A 22,832-nucleotide genomic window follows, 5' to 3' on the forward strand; every position below is an offset into this window, starting at 1 on the left:
CAAGATCTTGGCAATCTAAGTAGCGTCTGGGTGCATCTGTGTATTAGAAACACAATGATGATCTCAACCTGTCAAGGTTTATGTTTGTCGCGTACACATTCTAAAATCCTACCGAAATGAACTGTAAAAAAGTATTGTGTCTTTGATGATCTTCAGTCTTTTGGTAAATTCTGGTAATTGTTTTTGATATTTGGTAATTTTTCATCACCTGAAAAATTTACTTTTGTCACAATGCTCCTGGGTTTTTTGTTTGTCAACTTGGCTCTGTCACTCAATAAGAGTGAATATGTGAGCCATTGCGATTTTGGAACCTTGGCTGCCCACGAAATTTGCTAACATCCAATGTTTACCATGGTAGCAGGCATATCTTCAGGGCTGTATTGACTCATCCAGTAGATCTTCATTGGGAGCCTGTGGTGTGCCAGGGCTGGTTCCAGAATTCACTCACTCACTTACGAGTCGTGCACAGGTACCGTGATACTGTATGTGTCTCGAGTTTGGAGGGGTTGCCGGATCCTCTCTTGCTTTTGTTTATCAGCTGTGGGATCTTGGGCACGCCACTGGCTGTCTCTGGGTCATGCCGTTAGGACCAAAAATTGTAAAACAAAATTTGAATCCACGAGTTGTTCTGCAATTCTCCTGGCCCGGGCTAGAAGCTGCTCTGCTTTAGCTCTGGTCTTTGAAGGCAGCGCTCTCACAGGCACGGGCAGGTTCTGCTTTCTGGCTGAGAGCAGCAGGGGCAATGAGTTCATCTTCACGGAACCCACGGACTCTGGTGGGTGTTTTCTTATGTTCTTTGTGGCCACGTTTTGTTTTTGAGACAGTGTTTCATGCAGCAGACTGGCCCGGATCTCCAGATGTCCAGGTGTCTTGTCTCCACCTCCCAGATGCTGGTATCACAAGTGTGTGTGTGTGTGTGTGCGTGCGTGTGTATACACACACATACATACATACACCACCATGCCCTGCATTTCCTAGGTTCTTGTTTCTCCAAGCAGGTGGGTGTCCACATCCCGTCACATATGACATCTTTTTTTTCCTTTCTTTTTTTTTGGTTTTTCAAGACTGAGTTTCTCTGTGTAGCGTTGGAGCCTGTCCTGATATAAATTTGTAGCCCAGGCTGGCCTTGAACTCACAGAGATCCGCCTGCCTCTGCCTTCTGAGTGCTGGGATAAAAGGTGTACGCCACCACCACTAGGCTCGTGCATGTGTGGCATCTTGAGAACGTTTTCTTTGGTCATTTATAGGAGACACCCAGTGTTATTAAGTAAAGAGACAGAGCTCTGTCTAAGAGGCAGAATCTGTAGAACTACTAACAGAAGACATAAAGACATTTGGAGCTTCTAGGGGGGACTTCTGAGTCACCCCACCCCTGGGGTGGGGGCATGGCTGCTGTCTTCTCTTCACTGAGAAGGAAGCTTAGGTGGAAAGTTTGGGAAATACAGTCTTTCTTTTGTTCCATGTTTGAGAGTCTACTTTTGAAAATGGTTTTGAGTTCTGTTATTAATAGGTACCATCTCTCTGCTCTTAAGGCCATTCTTCCTCTGCGTCCGTGCCTTAAAGAAGGAATAATTAAGGGTCTACGTTGTGTTTGACACCATTCCAAGAGGCACAGCTACAAATGGAGCAAAGACCTGCTTTCCCCATTGCTGTTTGACGGGTTACCTGGAGAACATGAGGGCATTAGCCACATGGGAATTTGGGAGAGAAAGCAGGTCAGTGGTCCCTTGGCAGAGCTTACATCTGTCGTCTGAGAGAGTGGTTGGGTCTCTCAGCTGTGCAGCCACATGGGGCTCCACAGTCTGGGAATGCACCCTGAGCAGCCCAAGAAGCCCGTGGAGTCTCTGAGCGTGAGAGTGCTGGGAGATAACGTATTCGTGAAAACTTTAGTCTGCCTGCTGGTTGAAGCTCGTAACTAGAACAAAGCTGCTCCGTGGCCCCGGCAAGGAATGGGCAGGGCGTGCACTTGGGTGTCTTGGCAGAGGTGGGGAAGACTGCCAAAGACGCGGGTGCATGTGCAAGGCAGAACCAACAACCTGTGAATGAAAAGATGTGTGGTGTGAGCCCTGAAATGTGGCAGGAAGGTTTGATGAGGCTCTCAGCCATTGTGTCCGAGAGATGGAGAGGTGACCATCTGTGTTGAGATGGGCATTTGGATGGAGGCGCTGTCTGGTTCCTTAACTATCGAAAGATGTACCCAGGCCCTTTATGGGAGAATGTTGAACCTGGCTTACCAACTGCTTTGGAATTCATTTCAAAGACAAGGCACGATGTGTTCATTGTGGTTACCTCTTTCCACCAAAGGAATTTACATCATACTTTGCAGGCAGTGCTGTGTGTACTTAGCAGTCTTGTCCAGGAACCCCTCTGCAGTCTTAGGTGTGGGTGCTTCTTCCAGGCTGGCTCTCAGCTGGACTGGTGACAGGAATACGGTTGTCTCTCCACCTTGGCAGTTTTTTAAGTTTTCCTCTTGGCCTGGCTGACAGCTGTCGGATGGTCTTGGCACCTGTGATTCCTGAACCTTTGTTCTTGAAACCAGTGGAAGCTTTATCATAGAGAACTCCAAGCCCGGAAAACCTCCAAGGGCCCCTCCTTTCAGGCCGCTTGGTGTGGGGAGCATCCTGAGGCTCTCAGGCCCCAGAGGGATAGTTCAGACTTTGGCAGACAAAGTCAGCCCAACTGCAGATGTGTTTTGTGCTCATTTTATAAAACTGGTGGAGAGCAGCTCTGAATGCCGCAGAAGAAACTTATTAACCGGCCCGGAGTGGCTGAGTGGCTTTTGTCTTCCTGGCACCTCTTCCCTGGCCTTTCTTCCGTGACCCACATTGAGCCCACCAGATCCCGCCCTCTGGCTTCAGTGATAGGCCTAGGGAGGGGAAATGATCGCCAGCAGGCCAATCAGAGGGGGAAAGACCTTTTACTAGTGGATCCTTCGGAGAGTGAAAATCCAAACGCCTGCAGCCAGGTTTACAGCCTCTTGGGAAAAGTGGCCGCAGAAGCATGTGTGAGCGCTAAGGAGAACGCCTCCTGATGGTGCTGGCAAAAACCTCCCAGATCCCAGTTCTATTGTGGCCCTCGCCGTGCGCGGTACAATCCTCCATGCTCTTGCTGGAGAGTCCTGCTACCTGGCTGTGGTTCCCCGCCCCCAGAGAGCTGGAGTTTGCTCACTAAGAGCACGGAGCAGGGACTCCAGACTCGCTTCCTCTATTCGTCGTCTAGCGGTGAGGTTTCTTAACGAACAGAGGTGACACCTTTGGTGGATCAGTAGGTAGTATGGTAGTATGGTGTTCAAATGGGAAGAATGCAGAATCTAGACATTTTCTTCCCTTCAGTTTAATACAACTACCCGCGGGTTAGCCTTATTCACAAAAGAGGTGTTTCTAGTTTGGTTGTTTGCAGAGGTAAAAGCCTGTGTGTGGATGGTTTTCCAACATCTAGTAAATTTCCGAAGCTAAGAGACTGTTGAAACTAGTTGCCCCTCTTAACACGCCACAGTTTGAGGGCTCCCACCACAATGTTGGTGGCAGCCTTGTGATTTGAATCGTTGTGCAGTCTTTGCTCTGCTGGGGCCTATGAACTAAGGCTCGGCTTTGGGGCATGTGAATTCTGAGAACGTCCCCTGATATCTTTGTTGGGTTAAATCACTATTATAAAGGTTTGGTGGTTTGTAGAGTGCCCCGATTCTTAGCCTGTATGAAGCCCCGGTTATATCCTCAGCACCGCAAACTGGTATGACAACCATCTGTGATCTTAGCACCCAAACTGGAGGCAGGAGGAGGTTATTCTCGGGCTACACAGCAAGTTCTCTTCTTTCACTTCTGTGTAACATCCTGGCCAGAACCATCACTGCAGGGAAGCCACAGTGCACGAGCTCGAAGCGCCTGTCAGTCACACTCACAGTCAAGATCGTCTTCCTTGCTTTCAGCATGACTCACACACAGTTCTAGACCACCCTGCCTAAGGAATGGTGCTGCCCACTCTGGGCTGCTTCTCCCAAATCAATTAACTTGATTAAAACAACTCCCTATAGGCATGCCCACAGATCAACCCCATGTGGACAAACTCTTATTGAGACCCTCTTCACAGGTGATTTTAGGTTGTGTCTAGTTGACCAGTAAATCTAATCACAGTGAATTTGAGATCAGCCTGGATACCTGACAGCCTGTCTCAAACAAACGCCAAATAAAACCCCCCAACAATCAGCATTCAGCATTGGTTTTGCCAATAGCTTTTGTAGTACAGCTCCTTCAGTTTTACACATCACTTTTGTATGTTTCATGTAAAAACTGGCAGGGTTTTTTTGTAGCAAGTATTACAGGTACAGTTGTAAAGCTGATGGAGATGTGGAACCTTGAAGGACAGGTCTAGATATTTACCTCAGATGTATAGTAGGGAGGGAGGGACTTAGATGATCTTTATAGGGAAATGAGCTAGTTGGTAGGTAGCAGGTGAACATATCTGTGGGAGGGTAAAATACATTCACCGTTGACCTAAACCAACTTTTAATTGTCCTAAGAGGCTGGTGGACCCGAATGTGTGGACCACTGGTAGGATGGTATGTAGGCTCACAGGTCTGGAAATTAATAGGCATTTTGTATATATTGTTGGTCCATTTGCTCCCCATCTCTCTAAATGAGGATGTCCCGAGTTGAATGTCAGCCCAATTAAATGCATCTAATAAAAACTTTGCGACTTGGAGAAGGTGAGGTGCAGACCTTCTCTTCTGAGTGCACAGGAGAGTCTGGATATCAGCTTACCAGGTAGCTGCTTGAGACCTAAATTATAGATAAATGTGTTGGGTGGTGGAAGCTTGTTTTGTGTTACTCAAAGAAGAAATATTCTCAGCGTAGAAACAGAAATGTATTTGGCATATTTTCACTTGGTAATTGCACTATTTTTGTTCTTAATTCTTTGACTTTCTGATTTCTCACAGCACTCAGTGTGAAAATGGATAGGAGCCCACAGACAAAATAATAAAATCTTTAACACACACACATGCACAAACACACATTCATGTACACCCACACACTGTTGTGTAAAACCAACAAGAAACCGTGGAAACCTGACAGTCTAGACAGAGATTGTTGGAGGGACAACAATGGAAACAACTGCTTCTTTTCCTTAGAGGTTAAAAATAATGTGTTTACTGGAGCTATTTGCATTGGCCATTTCGAGGCTTCCCCAGGATGCCTTGGTTAAGAAAGCTGTGAAAGCCGCAGGAAGCCTTGCCAGGACCTTGTGCAGCTCTGCGATTTCCTAGGCTGATTTCCTGCTGGTTGATGGACAAGAAGATGGAGGTGTCTTGCTGCCTGGGCCTTCTCGGATTCCGAGAAGTGAAAGTCAGGAATTACATGTCCTGCTCTTTGCAGCATCCAGCAGGTCCCTCTTCTAAACTGCACAGCGGCACAGTGTGACATGCCTGCCCGTGGGAGTCTTTCCTCACGAGGCACAGGGGCAGGAACTCCCTGCAGCTGGACCAGCACAGCCTTCATGAACCCTGCTTCACAGTTCGCAATGTGAAAATAGAGGCGAGGCTGCAGACAAAATAATAAATACTAATGAAGAATTTACATTTGTGGGAAAACCCCTGTAGTCTTATAAACAGAGAGGGCATTTTGGTTTTCCTCAACCTCTTTACATCCTTACTTATCTAAACTTAGTTTTATAAAGGCCTCCTGTACTTTTGATTTCGACCTCAAGGATATCAGAATAATTGCAGCTGTGTTTCTTCTCAACTGTCTGTGCTTTCTCTTTTGAGGGAATGTGTTCAAATTCTCTGGTTGTTTGAATAACTCAGACTTCAGAAATGTCACCATCAAGGAAGTTATTATGTGATAATTGCTAAGAGTTCTCTGGGGGAACAAAACCTTCTGAATGATTGTATATCACAAAGGCAACTTGTTAGGTTCGTTTACATGATACTTCTGTGTAGTTCAGCCATGACGGTCTTCACACCAAAGAAGCTGAAAATCCAATGCATGAAGCTAGACACCTCTGCGGTCCCAGTCTGGCCCTGAAGTCCTGAAGGATGCTGGGAGCATGGAGCATCATGGGTCTTTGGTCCATACTAAAGCAGCTAAGGTGCATCAGCTGTCAAGGACAGCAGCAGCAGTAGCAGCAATAAGGTGGATTCAGTCATCAGCAAGAGCGAAGGCAGGCAGGCAAAATCAGCTCCTCTTTTTCCTCAGACCTCTTTGTGTTCCCCCATCTGTCAGTTCTTTCAGGAAATACCCCATAGAACCCCCTCAGAGGTGTCTCTCCTAGTTAATTCCAGATCCAATCAAGTTACTGACAAAGATTAACCATCACAGCGATTAATATTAATATGATCTACGTACCCCAGTTTTTGGATAGTTCAGAGGAACATGAATCTCCATAACTGCATCTGCTAAGGATGGAAGGTGAGAGGCTTGAGAAACACACGGCCGTTTAGGGGGCATACGCTATTCTGTGGAGTTCTTCCTTCACGTGTAACCGTTGTTTAGGGGTCACGTTTTGGCAAAATTGGGAGGATGGCCTTACGTGGAGGTATATTAGCTGTTTGTCTCATTTGAGGATGTTTGATGTCATGTTCACGCTTGGTAGGGTTACCCTGATTGGATAGCTCCCTTAGCCTCTAGCCCACTCACCTGCTGCAGGAGCGGTATATATGCTCCCCCGAGGGTGTGGACAGGTGGAAAATGGAGCCATGCTTTGTCCCTTTGCTAGATGGACTAAAGGCCTGAGGCAGTCAGGTCAGCTTTTCCTGCTAGCACAACAAAAGGGAGTGGAGAGAGTCCTTAGTAGTCAAGGGTCCCCCCTCAGGAGGCCACCTCCCTACAGGGAGTGACTGTGTCTTTATGTAGGATGTTCCCTTGCTGATTTCTGACTCAAGCAATGGAAAGGTGGCCATGGCTGCCAGGAAGGGCAATAAGCCCCTGAGAACTTCCTGCAGAGCCACCTGGAGGCCCCTTGCCAGGCTCCGTGGTTAGCAGAGAAGCCGTGGGCCAGGTGTCCAGACATTTGGGTCCTTGGTTCTTATGTCAGCAGTAGGAACCATAAGGTGTCGAGTTAATTGGTGCCTCTTGTGTATTTCATCATCTCAGTAAAATGACAAGATTGGACACCTGTCTGTAACTTTTTAGGTTCTTAAAACTCGCATTTCATGGATTTTAGTTAACTCTTAATGCGTTGGCTCAGGACCAGCCTTGACTATCTATTGTTCCACCAGTATGAAAGTAGAACCCCAAAGCACTTCGTTTTGGGTCATGTATTTTTCTGTTCACTCATATAACATGTATAAAGACAGAAGAAGAGCCAGCCAGTTCTTACTGCAGTGATTCTAATGACCTTTGACCTTTCGCACTGTTTATAGTAGAGGTCCATGTGGTTTGTTGTTGTTTTGAAGGATGAGGTATTTAATCTGAAAGCAAGGCAGTGGTTTGCAATAAGTTATCCTTATTGTTGGGGTTGATGGTGACCACTTGAGGTTTGGTAAAAAGAGCCCCCACTCTAGAAGTCATTGGGGAAATGAGGATTTCAGGATGGACAGAAAATGTACAAATCAACCGAGAAAAGGGAAATGATGGCAAATGGCGGGGAGCCAGACTGGCTTTACCTGAGGAAATACAGTTTTAGCAGTTTTCTTTTAAAAAAGCAATTCCATTTGATGTTTCACATTTTCTTGATAAGTTAATAAAGGACCTGGGGAAGGAGTTGCAGAATGTTCACCCAGCGAGAGAACTCGTCGTTTGTGGCAGCTCCTCTTTGAAGGGCAAGGGAAGATCAGTGGGTTCGCCTGTAACTCCTTGTGTAGTTACCATTCTGAAAGCAAACAGCGTGCGCTGGGGTCGTAGCTAGGCGCCAGGAGGAATTTGGCAGAAACACTGGTGGAAGTCTGCTGGAGACCAGACTCTCTGCTAGACTCAAAGTGGGGTATGTAGGTGAGGGGACACAGTCCTGCCCCGAAGGAGCACCCCTCTAAAGTGAAGCTGGTGATAGTCTCAGCAAAGCTCTAAAACGCCTTGGAATCTGGCCACTAGCTGTCACCTGAAGGGACCACTGCCATGCCACTCTGTGCTTCAGTCCCTGGGGTTGTCTGTCTCGCTCTTACAACCGCAGCTGTTTCCCGTGATGCAGCAGGAGCAACCATCCCTGGCATCACAGGCCACAAGGCCTGTGCCCGTGTCCTCCTGCAGCTTCCAGGCCACAGCATGCCACTGATCTGCGTGTGACGTCCTAACTCACTCAAATTGTCCTCGTCCTTGCAAGCAGACCCTGCCCCTCAGACCTCTATTCTCTGCTGCACATCCCAGCACTCGGTGCATCTTACATGCCGGCCCCTTAGAAACTAGCTTGTTTGGATGCTGCAGAATCACAGTGGTTCTTCCTCTGCATGCCTGGACCGCTCTCCTAGCCTCCCCAACTCTTTTATGTCTTTGCTCAAAAGTCACCATCTCAGTGAGGGACTCTGCCACCTTGTCTAACGTTGCAAAGTGCCTCCTATCTATGGCCCGTGATCCTCTTTGTGACAGTCTAAGTTTTTCCCACTGCACTAACTGCCCTCCTGCCCACAGCACCGTCTTAGGAAGAGTAGTCTAGAATCACTCTTCCTCTGCTGACGAGAAAGCTCCAGTAAGGCAGGACTGTTATTTTGTTAAATGTTGTTCGGTTTAGAATAGTCTAGAATAATGTCTGGAACACACTAAACACAGTGTAATTATTTATTGAATGGGTGAGTAGGAAGAAGAGACTAATTCTGTAAGGAAAGAACCTTTGGAGCTCGGCGTGAAGGATGATGGGTAGACTTTGACCACCAACTTTTCTGGGAAAAGGGCCTTCCGGATGAATGTCACAGAGGTGAGAGTGTGGTGGCACTCAACAGCACCCGTGGAGTGTGGAGTTCCACCTGCCTGGTGTGGGGGCAGGACCACAGTAATGGATCGAAAATAGCTCCTAAGAACTCTTAGAGGCATAAAGAAACAGCTTCCTAGTCACTGCCCTGAAGTTCATGATCGAAATGGGAACACTGGCACGCCGTGGCATGCATACCCTGGATACACACCTCACTCGGGAAGCACTAATGCAAGCAGTGTTTGCTAATGAGATCTGATTTTTATGGAGCACTTTCTGTTTTCACAACATGGCCACGTGCTTATTGGAACTTAAGCTTCTTCACAACTGACCGAGAGAGTGTGGCAGGTAGTGTTTACATGTTCAGGGGTGCTTTATTAAAAAATGGATTGCATCTTACACTGGAGGCAATGGAGCCTCAAACCACCTAGGTGATCTGCCTGAGATCACTGGGCTAGGACAGGGGTGGGGAGGGTGGGGAGGGTGGGACGAGGCAGGCTGCTCCCCAGTGCTGTCACTATCCGAAGGGTAATTGCTTGGTGTTTGCAAGCGTTTGGGCTTATTTTGTTTTCCCAATCGTGAAAAGCAGTGGGGTTTTCATTGAGCCACTTCTTTGCTGGTTGTGTTTTTCTCTTTTTGTCGGGTTCAGCTCATACCAAATCACTGCTGGAAAGAAACGCTGGCGTTTCTGTCTTTGCCTGTTGAGCGTGCTTGCCTTGAATCGGCTCTCGGCCGGCGATGCTGGCTTCTGTGTGGTTCTTGGGTAGAAGGGAAGAGAGTGCATGTCGTCACCCCCCTGTGACTGTCTCATAACCTGGTCTTCTTGAATCCCCAGATGTTAGTAGGCAGGACGAGGCAGAGGGCGAGTTCAGCGAAGGAGAACACTGGTATGGGAACTCCTCTGAGACTCCATCAGAAGCATCCTATGGGGAAGTCCAGGAGAACTATGCGCTATCCCTGGAGGACCGGATCCAAGAGCAGTCCACATCCCCCGACACCTCCCTGGGCAGTGCCACCCCCAGCAGCCACACGCTGGAACTGGTAGCACTTGATGGTGAGGTCCTTCGAGACTCGCTGCAGTGTCAAGACCACCTTTCACCTGGAGTGTCTTCTGTGTGTGACGATGACCCACCTAGCTCGAATAAACCTCTGAGCAGCAACTTGAGGCGGCTGCTGGAGGCCGGGTCCCTTAAACTCGATGCCACAGCCAATGGCAGGGTGGAGTCCCCCGTGAATGTTGGCCCCAGTCTGTCATTTTCCCCGCCTTCCCACCATGCCCAGCAACTCAGTGTCCTGGCCAGGAAGCTGGCCGAGAAGCAGGATCAGAGTGACCAATATACCCCCAGTAACCGTTTCATATGGAACCAAGGTAAGTGGTTGCCGAACTCAACCACCACCTGCGGCCTGTCCCCAGATTCGGCCATCCTCAAACTGAAAGCGGCAGCCAATGCTGTTCTGCAGGACAAGTCCCTGTCCCGGACAGAGGAGAGCCTGAGGTTTGAGTCCTTTTCCTCCCCCTTCAGCTCCCAGTCTGCCAGCTCCACCTTGGCAGCTTTGTCTAAGAAAGTGAGTGAGAGAAGTCTGACCCCCGGTCAGGAGCACCCACCTCCAGCCAGCTCTTTCCTGTCACTGGCCTCCATGACGTCCTCTGCGGCCCTTCTGAAAGAGGTGGCCGCCAGGGCTGCCGGGAGCCTCCTGGCTGAGAAGTCGTCCTTGTTGCCTGACGACCCTCTACCACTGCCGCCTTCTGAGAAGAAGCCAGAAAAAGTCACCCCGCCACCACCACCTCCTCCGCCCGCACAGCCTCAATCCTTGGAATTATTGTTACTTCCGGTTTCCAAAGGAAGAGTCTCCAAGCCCTCCAATTCAGGTATGGAATCTTGTTCGGCCATGGTCGCTTTGACTGTGGGACTCCCCCTCCAAGATGAGGTAGAGTCAAAAAGCAGGAACACAGCAAAACACTTAAAATGGGAAGTGTAACAGTCTTTCATGTGAGTGCTGCAGAAACAGCTGTGGGTTTGAAAAGTAATGAATAATCTCGGCGGCGTGCAGGACTCCCTTCCTTTCATGCACCTCCCCCACCCCTCACCAAGTGCAGACGAGGTCCACACCAGATACATTTAATGGGGGAAGCTCAAAGCGCCCTGTCAGAGTGCAGGGCATCAGTGAACACGGGAAAACGCTGCTTTTGAAATAGTGGCCAAGGGAAGGCCCTGCTGCCTCTGTCACAAATGGGACTTTGCATAATCGGTGACCGCCCTGCCCGAATTGATCACAACACACGCCCTTATGTTAGTGTTTTTATTATGTTTTTGTGGAACTTAAGTTTTGTTCACCTATCCTATTCACCTGTAATTTCTTGTCAAACGGAATGCTAGAATTTCTTGCACCTGCTTCACTTTGGTCAAACCCATTCAGATATGAAAGGCGGTGTGTGTGTGGCAGTGTAGGGCGGTCTTTTCCCAAGACATCGCTTTCTCATAGCTCCCTGGCACTCGCAGCCACATCCTCGGAGCGGGAGGTTGAGTCACTACCGCGCCACCATAGCAATGATTGCATTTGTGATCAATGCTGGTTCCCAGGATGGCGTAGTTCCAGGTGTTTCTCAAGGCTGTCCTTGAGATGAAATGGGGAAAGGGCCAAAATGAGGCTTTGAAGAGGGGGCTGGGTAATTAATTTTCTGATAGGATAAATCACTTCTGATCCAGAGTCATCTAGCTTAGGGCTATAAGACTGCAGGTTATGTTACTGAGCTCCTTTCTGTCGAGGCGGTGGGTTTCTGAGTGATGTCTATATTACTTAGTTAACTGACTGACAAAGCCAGTCTCCTGAAGGTATACCTTCATTATTTTAAACTGGTCTTGGCTATAAAAGTCAAGAATTGTGAAAGAAAACTTTTTTACTCAAATAATCAATGAATTTAGAAATGAGAATGAAGTCGTGAGTATCTGGTGCAAAGTCGGCTTTGTTTGCTTTGCTGTGGGATGCGTCTCCATGGAGAGAAGATGCGCTCCCCTCTGGTTTAAATGTGCTTAGCTTCGCCAACATTTCTATGGACTCTGTACTAGAATTTAATGAGGGAGACTTGGAAGAGACATTTACTATTTCAGTCAATGAAGGTTCAGAAGTTACATGGGAGAGGTAGAGAGACAGAGGGTCAGAAGTTCAAGGTCATCCTTGGCTGTAATGAGTTTGAGATTAGCCTGGACTATGTGAGACTCTACATCAGGGGGGAACAAAAGAAAAGCTACCCAAAACAAACAACTACTACCCCACCCCCAAGCTCTGCAGAGAGATCACAAAATCACATACCACCCTGATTTCAAGAAGGATTTTTTTTAAAGCTGTTTCTCAAAATGTTACAAAAAGGGCATATAAAGTTGTCTCTGTTCCAAAGAGTTCCAAAGAACTGTGTGCTGGGGAAGCTGATCCTGTCTCAAGTAATTTAGACACCAGACATTGCTTTGACCTTCTTTAGGTCATGGAGTCCAGATCATGAAAAAATAGTGTCTTTTAGGTCTGGCTTTCTTCTTTCTTCTTCCTTTTTTTTTTTTTTTTTTTTTTTTTTTTTTTGAGCAGGATTCTGTTGTTGCCAGGTCGTGATGTGTTGAATTTCTTGAGAGTCCAGCACTCAGTAGCCTTTCCGCCCCTCCAGAGAGATGCGACACTCGAGTGGGAGGCTTCTTTCATGTGACCTGCGCCCCCAGCACATGCTACACTGCTCTTCTGAAAGGGGACACGCTAGAGGGAAGATGATGTCCGCTTGCTATAAAGATAAATGTCACACATTGACTCAATTCTCTTTGAAGCCACTGTTCTCTTGCAGCTCAGAATAAAATAAATGGTTTTGATTTTCAAGACCAAATTTCTTGTAGAAAGCCAAAAGGAGTCCCAGGATGCCAGGCTCCTGCTTAAAGGAATAACAGATAGTGTTTCAGAGAGAGGGTCTCCAAAGCATCATTTTGTCCTGACTAAAATTTACATAGACTTCAAAGCAACCTCGCCCCAAGAAGCTGACAGCTAAGGCTCTTCACAGGATCAGTCCATGAGGATTTTCTGGACTGCTGTTTCCTTTTGTCTTTATTGGGGCGTTATTAAAATTATTACAGATGCCTACAAAGTCCAAGGGAAGAGAAGCCCTCTTCCCACCCCTCTTCCTACCCCTCTCCCCACTCTCCCATCAGATCCACAACTGTTTCAGTCTCAGCCCAGAATGATTACATACACAGGCTTGCTTAGGAGACTCGATGTTGAACAAGAATCAAATCTGTTGCTGATTTCGAATGTTTTCAGAGAGATTTAAATGTAACATGGCTGTGGCTATCAGACTTCTTTCTTAGTTGTGTTCAATGCTTGTTAAAACATGAATTGATAATGTCACATCCGTAACGGTCTTGCTAGCTATTGCTGTTTCCACCCCCACCTCTTGTCCACTGAAATGGCATTTGAGAGACATGCCCAAGACATTTCATTACAAGAATTAAAGTCTGGGCTGAGGAGTCTAGTGAGGGTGGTGGAGTGCTGGACTCCATGCATGGAGCCCGGGGTTGGAAGCCTGGCACCACACTAACTGGGTGTGATACGGGGGTAACTGTAAAGGCAGCACTGTGGAGGTAGAGGCAGGAGGGTCAGAAGTTCAGTCTCCTTCAGCTGTATAACAAGTCTGCAGGCAGCTGGAGCTACAGGAGACTGTCTCACAAAACAAATCAACCTCAAGCAATAGAAAAAAAGATTTAAAAAAATCTACATATTGTTAGAAAGGTAGATTCATCATACATATGTATGCACCAAGGTCATAGGTCTGACGTGTTGGTGACAATGAGTGTACATGGATTGTATGCATTGAGGGTCCCCTGGCATCTGTGAGCACCATTTATGTGCATGGTAAGGGGCTATGTGCACATCTACTCAATTGCAAATTATCTTGACGACCAACACAGTTCCAGCATCGGATCTAACCACAAGTGTTTAATTTCAAACCTATAAAAAAACCTTAAATTTGTTTTACTAATACTTGAAATAATAAAACCTTCCATGATTTATTATTGTTATTATTATTTAGCTCTGTGTAGTTCTGCTTTTATTGCCTTGTGGATTGATATGTAGACAACGGGATAGAACACCGAACTGGAAATTAAGAGGTGGACTCTGATCTCAGCCCTGTCTCTACATGACTGTTCTTCAAATCCCCGCCCAGTTCAATTTCATCATCTGCAAACCAAGATGTTTAGCATTGTCCTGGGATCCCTTGCTGCTGTAATATCCCCGTGTTTGCTTACTGCTAATTTTCTAGCTCTCTCCACTAACTCTCTAACAAGTCATTATTATCTCCTTTCTCTTCCTCTTCTTCTGAATTAAATACATGTCATCTTTCCTTCAGAGCTTTCCGTCAGATCTCCACTAGGGTAGCCTCTGCTTTCATTATGATAGTTTCGAGTGTCTCACTCGACTTTACCAGTGATGGAGGTTTCATATAAGCCGCCCTGAATTTGCTTTTGGAAGTAGCTAAGGTGTAAATGCACGAATACATATCTGCTTATCCATCCATCCATCCATCCATCCATCCAGGACCATTTCTGGTTGCACCTTGTGGGAGTCATGCCCTTGTGGCTCCGTGCTGGCCCCATCAGAGCTTACCTGCAGACTGTCTTACCTCCCTTCTAGTTCCAACACTCATTTATTCATTTCTCACCACTGTCTCAGCCCAGCCCTTTTCACTTAGCTTCATCACAGGCCAGCACAATTACTGAGTCATGTGTTGAAGCTGGCACTGTCTGGAGCTTTGGCCACACACAGGTAGGATGCCCCAGCCATGTTCCCTCTTCCTCCTCCTCTTTCCCATTCCTTCTACTCCTCTCCGCCTTCCATCTTTTTTCCCTATAGAGCCGTATTTGATCCTCTAAAGCTTGTCTAGGCTGAGCTGCATAGTGGGCTCTTGGTCCCATGTTAAGCCAGGTTCCGAGCTGCGGGTTCCCAGGTGTTATGTGCATCTGCAACGGGAAGGGTGTGCCCATCGTCATCCCCCACAGTACAGACTCCCAGTACTGAGTTCTTCCACTGACTGAGGGTGTTTTCTCCCTCACTGTTATTGTCTGTAAAGCAAGCATGTTTTCTCCAGCTGAGCACAGTAGCAGCTCTCTGTGCCCCTGGTCTGTTAGCATTAGGCAGCATGGAATTTTGTTTGCAGTGATGTATTTGAGGGGACATGTTCACTACAAACTAGGTAAGATCGTGAACATTGCAGTCTTCGTGCTTCCAAAATATGGGGTTCATCCCGAGAAGTGGTCGTATTTCCCAGGCTTTATTTAAATCTGAGCAAAAGCTACAGCAAATTGTTTGCCATATGAAAGAAACTGCATTCTTCCTCCCATCTCTTGTCATTACCAGCATCGTGTACACATGGGATGTCTCCTAAAATGTGAAACTTCTTCCTTGCATAAATGAAAAATGCAAATGTCACCAGGAGCTGCTTGCTGGCACAGTCTGAAAATCTCTCAGTTCATTCTGGTTCCTTTTTCCATTTGGCTCTATCTTCCTTTCCTTCCACGGTAGCTTAAAATCCCAAGCAGAGAGCTAGGGAGGTGGGTCAGTTATAGAGATGGCAACACAAGTGTGAGGTCCTGAGTTTGGTCTCCGAGAACCCATATGAAAGTATGCCCAGTGCTAGGACGGCTGAGACAGGCAGATCCCGAGAGTCATGGTCAGCTGCCCTATCGACTGGGCTAGATCCAGGTTCAGGGAGAGACCTAGTATCAAGAAAATAAGGTGGAGAGTGATGGAGGCAAACACCTGACATTGCGATGTGGCCTCCACAAGCATGCTCACACATGACTGCACACACACACATAGACACACAAAATCCCATATTGTTATGAGTATAGTTATATTTCAGTCGGTGTCTTCTCATTATCATATTTTCCTCCAGTCTGTCCAAGGACACCCTAATTTATACACAATTCATGTGTATTTTGGTACTAATTAAAACTAAAGCAGCATAGTTTCAAGATGAAATAAGTAGATTTATACGAAGTACTAATATGCAGGGTTTATTATATTTGTGCATTATTTATTTATGGAATCAACTGACTCTCTAAATGCCAAGGCTACTAAATAGATGGTACCAGAAAGATTCCAGAGTAAAAAATTATCTCACACGCAGTACACTTGAAGCTACAGAATTGAGGTGGTGCTGGGGGAGGTAACTGAGACCAGAGGTGATCATGGAGTGAGACCTGGTGCTGGGGACTCTGCGATCTGGCAGGGTTCTCGGTGCCTTCCTCTCGTGTGCCATGAAGTTGCTGGCCTGTGGAGGAGGTCTCAGCTTTGCTTTCCCTTCCTATGCTCATTCTGTGAGATTAGTTTCTGGTTGCAATCATGGGAAGCACTCCTGTAAGATAGGGACCTATCACGGCCTGTTTTGTGTATGTCCTGCCTATTACTGCAGTGTTCTTCTGACCCAGAGTAGACATCACTATCATTTTTTCTTTTCGCTGTATGACAACAGTCTCACCTAGAGGCCTGGTCCAGGTTTTTCTCAACAATCTGTTCAATATATAGGCTTTGGGAACCAAGATACCAGGATGGAGGAAACAACAGCAGAGAGAGAGAAAGTGATTCAAAATTGGGGATGGGATGAGATCAGCCCAGATAGTCATCACAGACAGAGGGAAGCTGTGGGCTTTCATGAGTGACACATATAGGCCTGGCCGAGGTGTTTTTCTCAGAGTAGGAGCAGCACCCAGCCTCCACACCAATCAGCAGCAGAAGCTGACTTTCCAGTGTTGAGTCAGATGCCATTGCTAGTCGCTTGGTTAACCAACCAGTGTCACTTATACTTGTATTAGCAAAGCTGCACTTTTTTTTTTTTATCTCCTACCCTTATTTCAGAGCCTTTCTGAAAGCCATCCCTTTTAAGTGGCTCTCGGCATGTAGAAACAGAGTTGACTCAATGAATAAATAATGAGATTATCTTAAAGTATGCACTTGGGGATGTTTCCCTTAAAAATCACAGAAGTGATGTTTGCATTTAAATTCAAATAGTGCGGAAAGATGGGATGGGACACATGCGCCCCACATGCACCCCAACTCCTTTCTTGTAGCTACTGTCCAACTGTTGTTGCTGTTTAGAGGTGTCTGGGTGGTGAGTCTACAACATTCTCACGCAGTAAAAAGATAGCCTTTTTGTTGTTGTTGTTGTCGTTAGCTTTTTGTGATCACGGTTTTCTTCTAGCTTCCCTGTTTTCCATTTTGCTCTAGTATTTCAAAGCAGATGAAACATCATATCTGTTTGCTTGTAAATACTCGCAGAGTAGCTACCGCAGGGAGAAACCAACGCCGTTCCACTGTCCCATCTAACAGAAGCGACCATTGCTGCAGAGCGGTAGCGAGCGCCACCTCTCCGATTCCCTTTCTGATCTCAGAAATGATTCTTACCAGAGTCTAGTTCACACAGGATCCAAATAAGTGTCACGCTTTCCATTTGTTTTTGTGCATCCCTTTTTGCTTTCTTTTTAACCATAATCCCTTCCCATTTGTGTGCGTGTATATGCTCATGAAAAGACTGTATAGGAGCATGCCAAGGCCAGAGGGCTCTGCTGCATGTCTTCTGATATGCCATCTATGAATTATTGTCATAAAATGTAATCAAGCCTCAAACAGCAGTTTGTCAGAAATAGAAGTAATAATAATAATTTTAAAAAAACCAAACATGATATGGGAATGCAATCAGCCATAGAGTATAAGGGATTCCTTAGGACAAATGACCCAGGTTTTTTTTTCAGCATAAATGGCAGTGAAGACAGAGGCTTCACTCTGTAAAGTGTTTGTCTTTTAAGTATGAGGACCCAAGTTACATGAAAGCAATGCTTGGCAGTGCACACCCATAATCCCATTGCTGGAAGAGCAGAGACAGGAACATCCCTGGAGCTCACTGGCTAGTCAGTCGGGACAGCGAGTTTCAGATAAGTAAAAAGTACAAAGAAATTGGGGGTGTATCTCAATTGAGAAAGGAGTTCTTGGTTCAACCCCAAGGCCACACACACACACACACACACACACACACACACACACACGCACACACATGCACGCACACTAGTAGGCACACACAGACACAGACACACACACACACACACACACACTCAACTGCATCAGTTTTTACTCCCCACAACCTTCAATTGTAGAGGTTCGGGGATGGATTAGACATTCAGTAGTAGTATCTCAACAGAGACACTTCCTTGCGGGGATGGTGCAGGAGACAGAGCCGAGCTGCACTTAGAGAAAGCAGTTGGTTTGTTTGCTTCCCTGAAAATTGAAAGTGTTTGTCCTGGCCTGGTGTGTCTCCTTCTACAGAAGGTAGCCAAGACCCATGCAGATCAGAGAAAGTCCGTACACATTGTTGGAGGCAAGCGGAGGGACAGGCATAAGAGGATAAAAAAAAAAAAAAACCCTGACCTGAGGACCCCCTGACAGCTAAATTGGCAACCGCCTCTGTCTGCATGAGCCACAGCTAAACAAGTCAGCAGTGGGGAGCTGAGATTTGTCTCCACTGGAGGCCAGCGTGTGAGGTTTCCGCCAGTTGTTTGGTTTGCTGTGTGAACGTGTATTATTCTCTGTCCCATATGCTTGCTCTATTTCCCACTCATTTCCAAGAGGGAATTCAGATCTAGGCTCAGGCTTCTCTGACTCTGGGTGTGTTGGGGGCCAGAGCCAGCTTCTCTGCAGATGTCCTGTCCGTATATGGCAGCCTTTGGGAGTAAAGATGTCACAGGCAAGATGAACAGCGGTGGCCAGATGGAATCCTATGGAAGTGACTAGCTGAATATGGGTTTCTCCCTAAAGAAAAGTGGCCTTAAAACTTTCCCCATGCTTCTAATCATAGAATCTCCAAACGGGGTAATGCCAGAGTCATTTTTAGTGCTTTTTAATATAGTGGTACATGTCCGTTGCTGTCAGATGCAATGTGCCTTTTTGTTTTCCTTAATTTTGCTTTTTTTCCTCCCTCTTCCAAGTCCCAGAAGAAGAGAGCGGGAAGCCTTTCCAGTGTCCAATATGCGGCTTGGTTATAAAAAGGAAGAGTTACTGGAAGCGGCATATGGTGATACACACAGGTTTAAAAAGCCATCAGTGTCCGCTCTGTCCATTCCGCTGTGCTCGCAAGGACAATCTCAAATCCCACATGAAGGTAAGGCATTTGTGGATGGAGATGGCGGCCACTTCCTGTGATGGAGCAGGTCCAACACTAGCACTGGGGTGTGAGGAGAATGGAGAGATGTAACACAAATAATAAAAACTCAGAGACAGAAACTGGGGTTCAACCTGAAGGTCAGAAAAGAGAAGAGCCAAGCTGCTGGCTCTTACCTTGATCTCAGTTCGAAAATGGGGACCCTGCCTCCAGGAAACCTCAGAATGAGAATGTGTCTGAGAGCTGTCTCCTCCCATTTTATAATCCTATTTAGTTCTGGGATTAAGGGCCTGCACCACTACTGCCTGGTTTCTGTGGCAAGCTAGTGTGATTACTGGGACTAAAGGTGTGTGTCATTGCTGCCTGGTCTGTTAGTCTGGCCAGTGTGGCTGTTTCACTTTTCTGATCTTCAGGCAAGCTTTATTTATTAAAACACAAATGGAATGCCACCACAGAGAGGTTCTTCCTTGGTCTTAGGATCAGGTTCTTGAGACCATCAGTGTTTGAGCTAGCACATCTTGGGGTGACACCGAACTTCCAAAGACATTTTTGTCTTTTTTTCTTTTCCTTTTTTTTTTTTTTGGTTTGTTTTTGTTTTTTTCAAGACAAGGTTTTTATGTGTAGCCCTGTCTGTCCTGGAACTCACTCTGTAGATCAGGCTGGCCTCAAACTCAGAGATCTGCTTGTCTCTGCCTCCCGAATGCTGGGATTAAAGGCGTGCACCACCACCACCTGGCTTTCATCATTTTCAATGTCCTATTAAAAACAGCTGTGAGGTCTGGGGAGGGCTCAGCAGTTAATCACCTGACAGGTTAGCATGAGACCAAGTCCCAGTCCTCAGAAACCACTGTAAGTGGTGGGCAGAGGATGGCTTATTCCTTGTAGTCCTACCCTCAAAAGACGACGACAGACTTTTCCAGAACAAGCTGGATAGGTAAGACCAGGCCATATCAGTTCTCTGGTGTGACTGAAGAACTTGCTTCAGTGAATAAGGCAGATGAGTGACCGAGGATCCTGACCTCAGTCTAGGGCTTCCACATGCAAGTGTACACACGTGCACATGGGTGTGTAAACATGCGCGTGTGCACCCATACACACGCAAACACACACATACACACACGAACACCACACACACGAAACACGGAAAACAGAACTGATTGGGAAGCTCATACCTGTCATATTCTTGAAGAGAACTGACTAGAATCCATGCTCAGAAATGAGGGGAAGTAGGCAATATAGAAGTAGCTCTTTTATACTGAGGTTTTCTTACTGCTTCGGGGATGGGAAGAGGGGCACTCATGAGGTCACAAGAGCTCGAAGCCTTGAATTTGACAAAGACCTGAATTGAAATCCTCCCAGCACTGTGCTGGCCAAATAGGCCTGGGCAAGTCACCACCAGGCTCTCAGTTTTCCCTTCTATGAAATGGGAGGAGCAGATACAGCAGCTGTCCTTAGTTCAAGGAGACAGCCACAGCAAAGTGCCTGGCTTAAGGTGTTTGGAATCATCACCTGGCGTCTTGTTACTGTACCGATAACTCCGGTGTGACTTAGACATGCTGTCATGTGTAAGGTGTTTCTTCTCTGGGTAAGTCTAATGGGTGTTTGTTTATGTCGAAGCCTTGCATTTGAATCTTTCTGCATGCATCAGCCATTGCTCAGAACTGAAGTCTGGGAAGTGCAGGCACACAAAATTTCTGTTCGCTACAGCAAATGGCTTAGCAGATTTTTTTAAAAAGTAAATCCATGATGTAATTTGTTTTCTATCATTTGCCTTTTTCTCCTGGGTTCAGCAGCTATCCCTGTATCTTCAGAATTCATTTAAGTAGTTCTGGTTGACTGAATTATTTACGGGGGCTACTTAGTTATTATCGAAGCCCTCCTCTTCCTCATTCTCCTCCTCCCTAGGTAAAGCCTTACACTTTAAACCTGTAGCATCGAGACTTCAAAAGGAAGCCCTTTTAAACCTAGAACCTGCTTTAGTGACTGGATCCTAAGCTGTGTTTAAAAATCAGGTCTGGTGAATTTCAAGCTTCAGCGAGCAGAAAACTTGCATCTACCCTGACACCTTGTAAACTTGGTTTCAGCTCAGGGTCACTTAAAACAACCTATTTATAAACCCATGGAAAAAGGCTGGGTTTCAATAGCAGGCACTGCTGACCCCGATGTCACAGGGAGATGAGCTGGAGCCTTGATGACAGAGGCAGACGGCCGTGGCAGTGCCGCAGATGAGAGCTGCCTGGGCTCGGCGGGTCGTGGGGTCCTGAATGCTTTCAGAACAAATCAATAATCACTACAATAAAGTGGCTGTGTGAAATCGCTTCTTTATTCAAACTCATGGTGTCCTAACCTGTTGAGCTACGACTCCTTTTGAAAGGAACTGTGAGGAGCGTTTATGCAAGTTTAATTTTATCAAAGGCATATTTCTTCTCCCTTCTCTCCTCCTCCTGTTGCCTTAAAACATTTTTTAATAGAATATAATTTAACTTTGCAAAATTTGGCAAGTGTTTTCCTCATAGGAATGTTGTGGTGTGGTCTTATGCACACACATATTCTGCTTTCTTTACCGGGGCTGCAGATGTGGGGAATTTTTCTAAAATGAATTTTATCTGAGAAGTAGGGAAGTCTAGCCAAAGGTTAAGATATGACTTTAGCTTAGTGAGAGTCCATGACTTAAGACTTGTAACCATTTAGTAGTATGGCTGAGACCCTCTAAACCTCTGTTGCCATGAACAGAGAGCACAAACACGGTCTTTCTCACTGCATAAGAGTTAAATGAGATCGTTCATGTAGAGCCTTGATCTGGAGCCCGGTGTGGAGGAGCAACTGCCAGCAAGTATAGCCAACACGGTTAGAGTTACCCAAAAGCCGTCTGAAAATACATTAACGTTTACGTTTAGGGAAAATGAATGAAATGCTACAAGAAATTACTCCAAAATAAGTTTTATAGCTTCCTTCTTTTCATGATCTCTTTTTAGTACTGAGAATTTACAAAAACTGATACAAAGAATATGAAATTGGCCATTTATCTCATCCCGCAGAAGTAGCCATTATCTTCAGGATATATAATCTCCTATATTGATTGTATTGGTTTATGTCAGAAAAACAGAGATTCCACTTTATTTGCTCAACAAATTCAGTAGTTATTGTGTTCCTATGCAGGCCTAGGAACTATATACATACATAAAATTGCAAACCTGCATTTTCTCCATAATTTATTGTGCAAACGTCTTTATGACCAGCTGCACGAGGAATTTGAAAATGCCTCCAGCTTCCTCAGCGTGTCTTAGATCTCATGAGGTCTGCTGCAGCTTTGCCCGATGAGCGAGCATGCAAGAATCATATGTAAGGGTCACAGCTGAAACTGTATGGCAAAGGCAAAGAGTAGTAAAGATGGAGAGCACCAACGAAGTAACGGAAGGAACCTGGACCAGCGGTCACACTTGAGTTCTGCCCTTCCGAGTCCGAGGTCACCATTTTGAGAGCTGGGACCACTCATAAGACCCTCACCTGCCGAGCCTGGTCCACTAAGAGGTTGGATATAGATACTCCCCGGAATTTCTCCAAGTCTTGAAATACTTTAACCTAAGTATCCCACATCTATTTACCCAGGAGGTGGCCTTGATATCACTTCACCTGGTCCAGTGAGAATATTGTGCTATGGGCCGGCATTTCTTCTCACTAGAGGTCCAAGAGGGACAAAGGGAATCAGAATTATAACAGAAAAGCCCTCTTCTTCCAGAAGAGGAGGGGTTTGCTGCCACTGGTAGGGACAGTGCTTCCCTCAAAGGCCACATGTAAGCCAAATTTCAGGTGGGAGGGC

At 46.3% G+C, this 22,832-nt stretch overlaps 1 protein-coding gene across 6 annotated transcripts in view; it reads left to right on the forward strand.

Moving 5' to 3' along the window:
* The window catches only part of Znf827 (zinc finger protein 827), a 170,742-nt gene that overhangs the window by 23,957 nt on the left and 123,953 nt on the right, over nucleotides 1-22,832 (forward strand). For all 6 annotated transcript variants that reach the window (XM_041663640.1, XM_041663641.1, XM_041663643.1 and 3 more), the window contains exons 2-3: nucleotides 9,668-10,702; nucleotides 18,840-19,012. In XM_041663640.1, coding sequence (XP_041519574.1) covers nucleotides 9,668-10,702; nucleotides 18,840-19,012 — 1,208 coding nt within the window. The remainder of the gene's footprint in view (nucleotides 1-9,667; nucleotides 10,703-18,839; nucleotides 19,013-22,832) is intronic.

Source organism: Microtus oregoni, unplaced genomic scaffold, assembly GCF_018167655.1.
Source record: "Microtus oregoni isolate MIOR12 unplaced genomic scaffold, Mior012 000014F_ref0000157, whole genome shotgun sequence".
Taxonomy (NCBI): Eukaryota; Metazoa; Chordata; class Mammalia; order Rodentia; family Cricetidae; genus Microtus; species Microtus oregoni.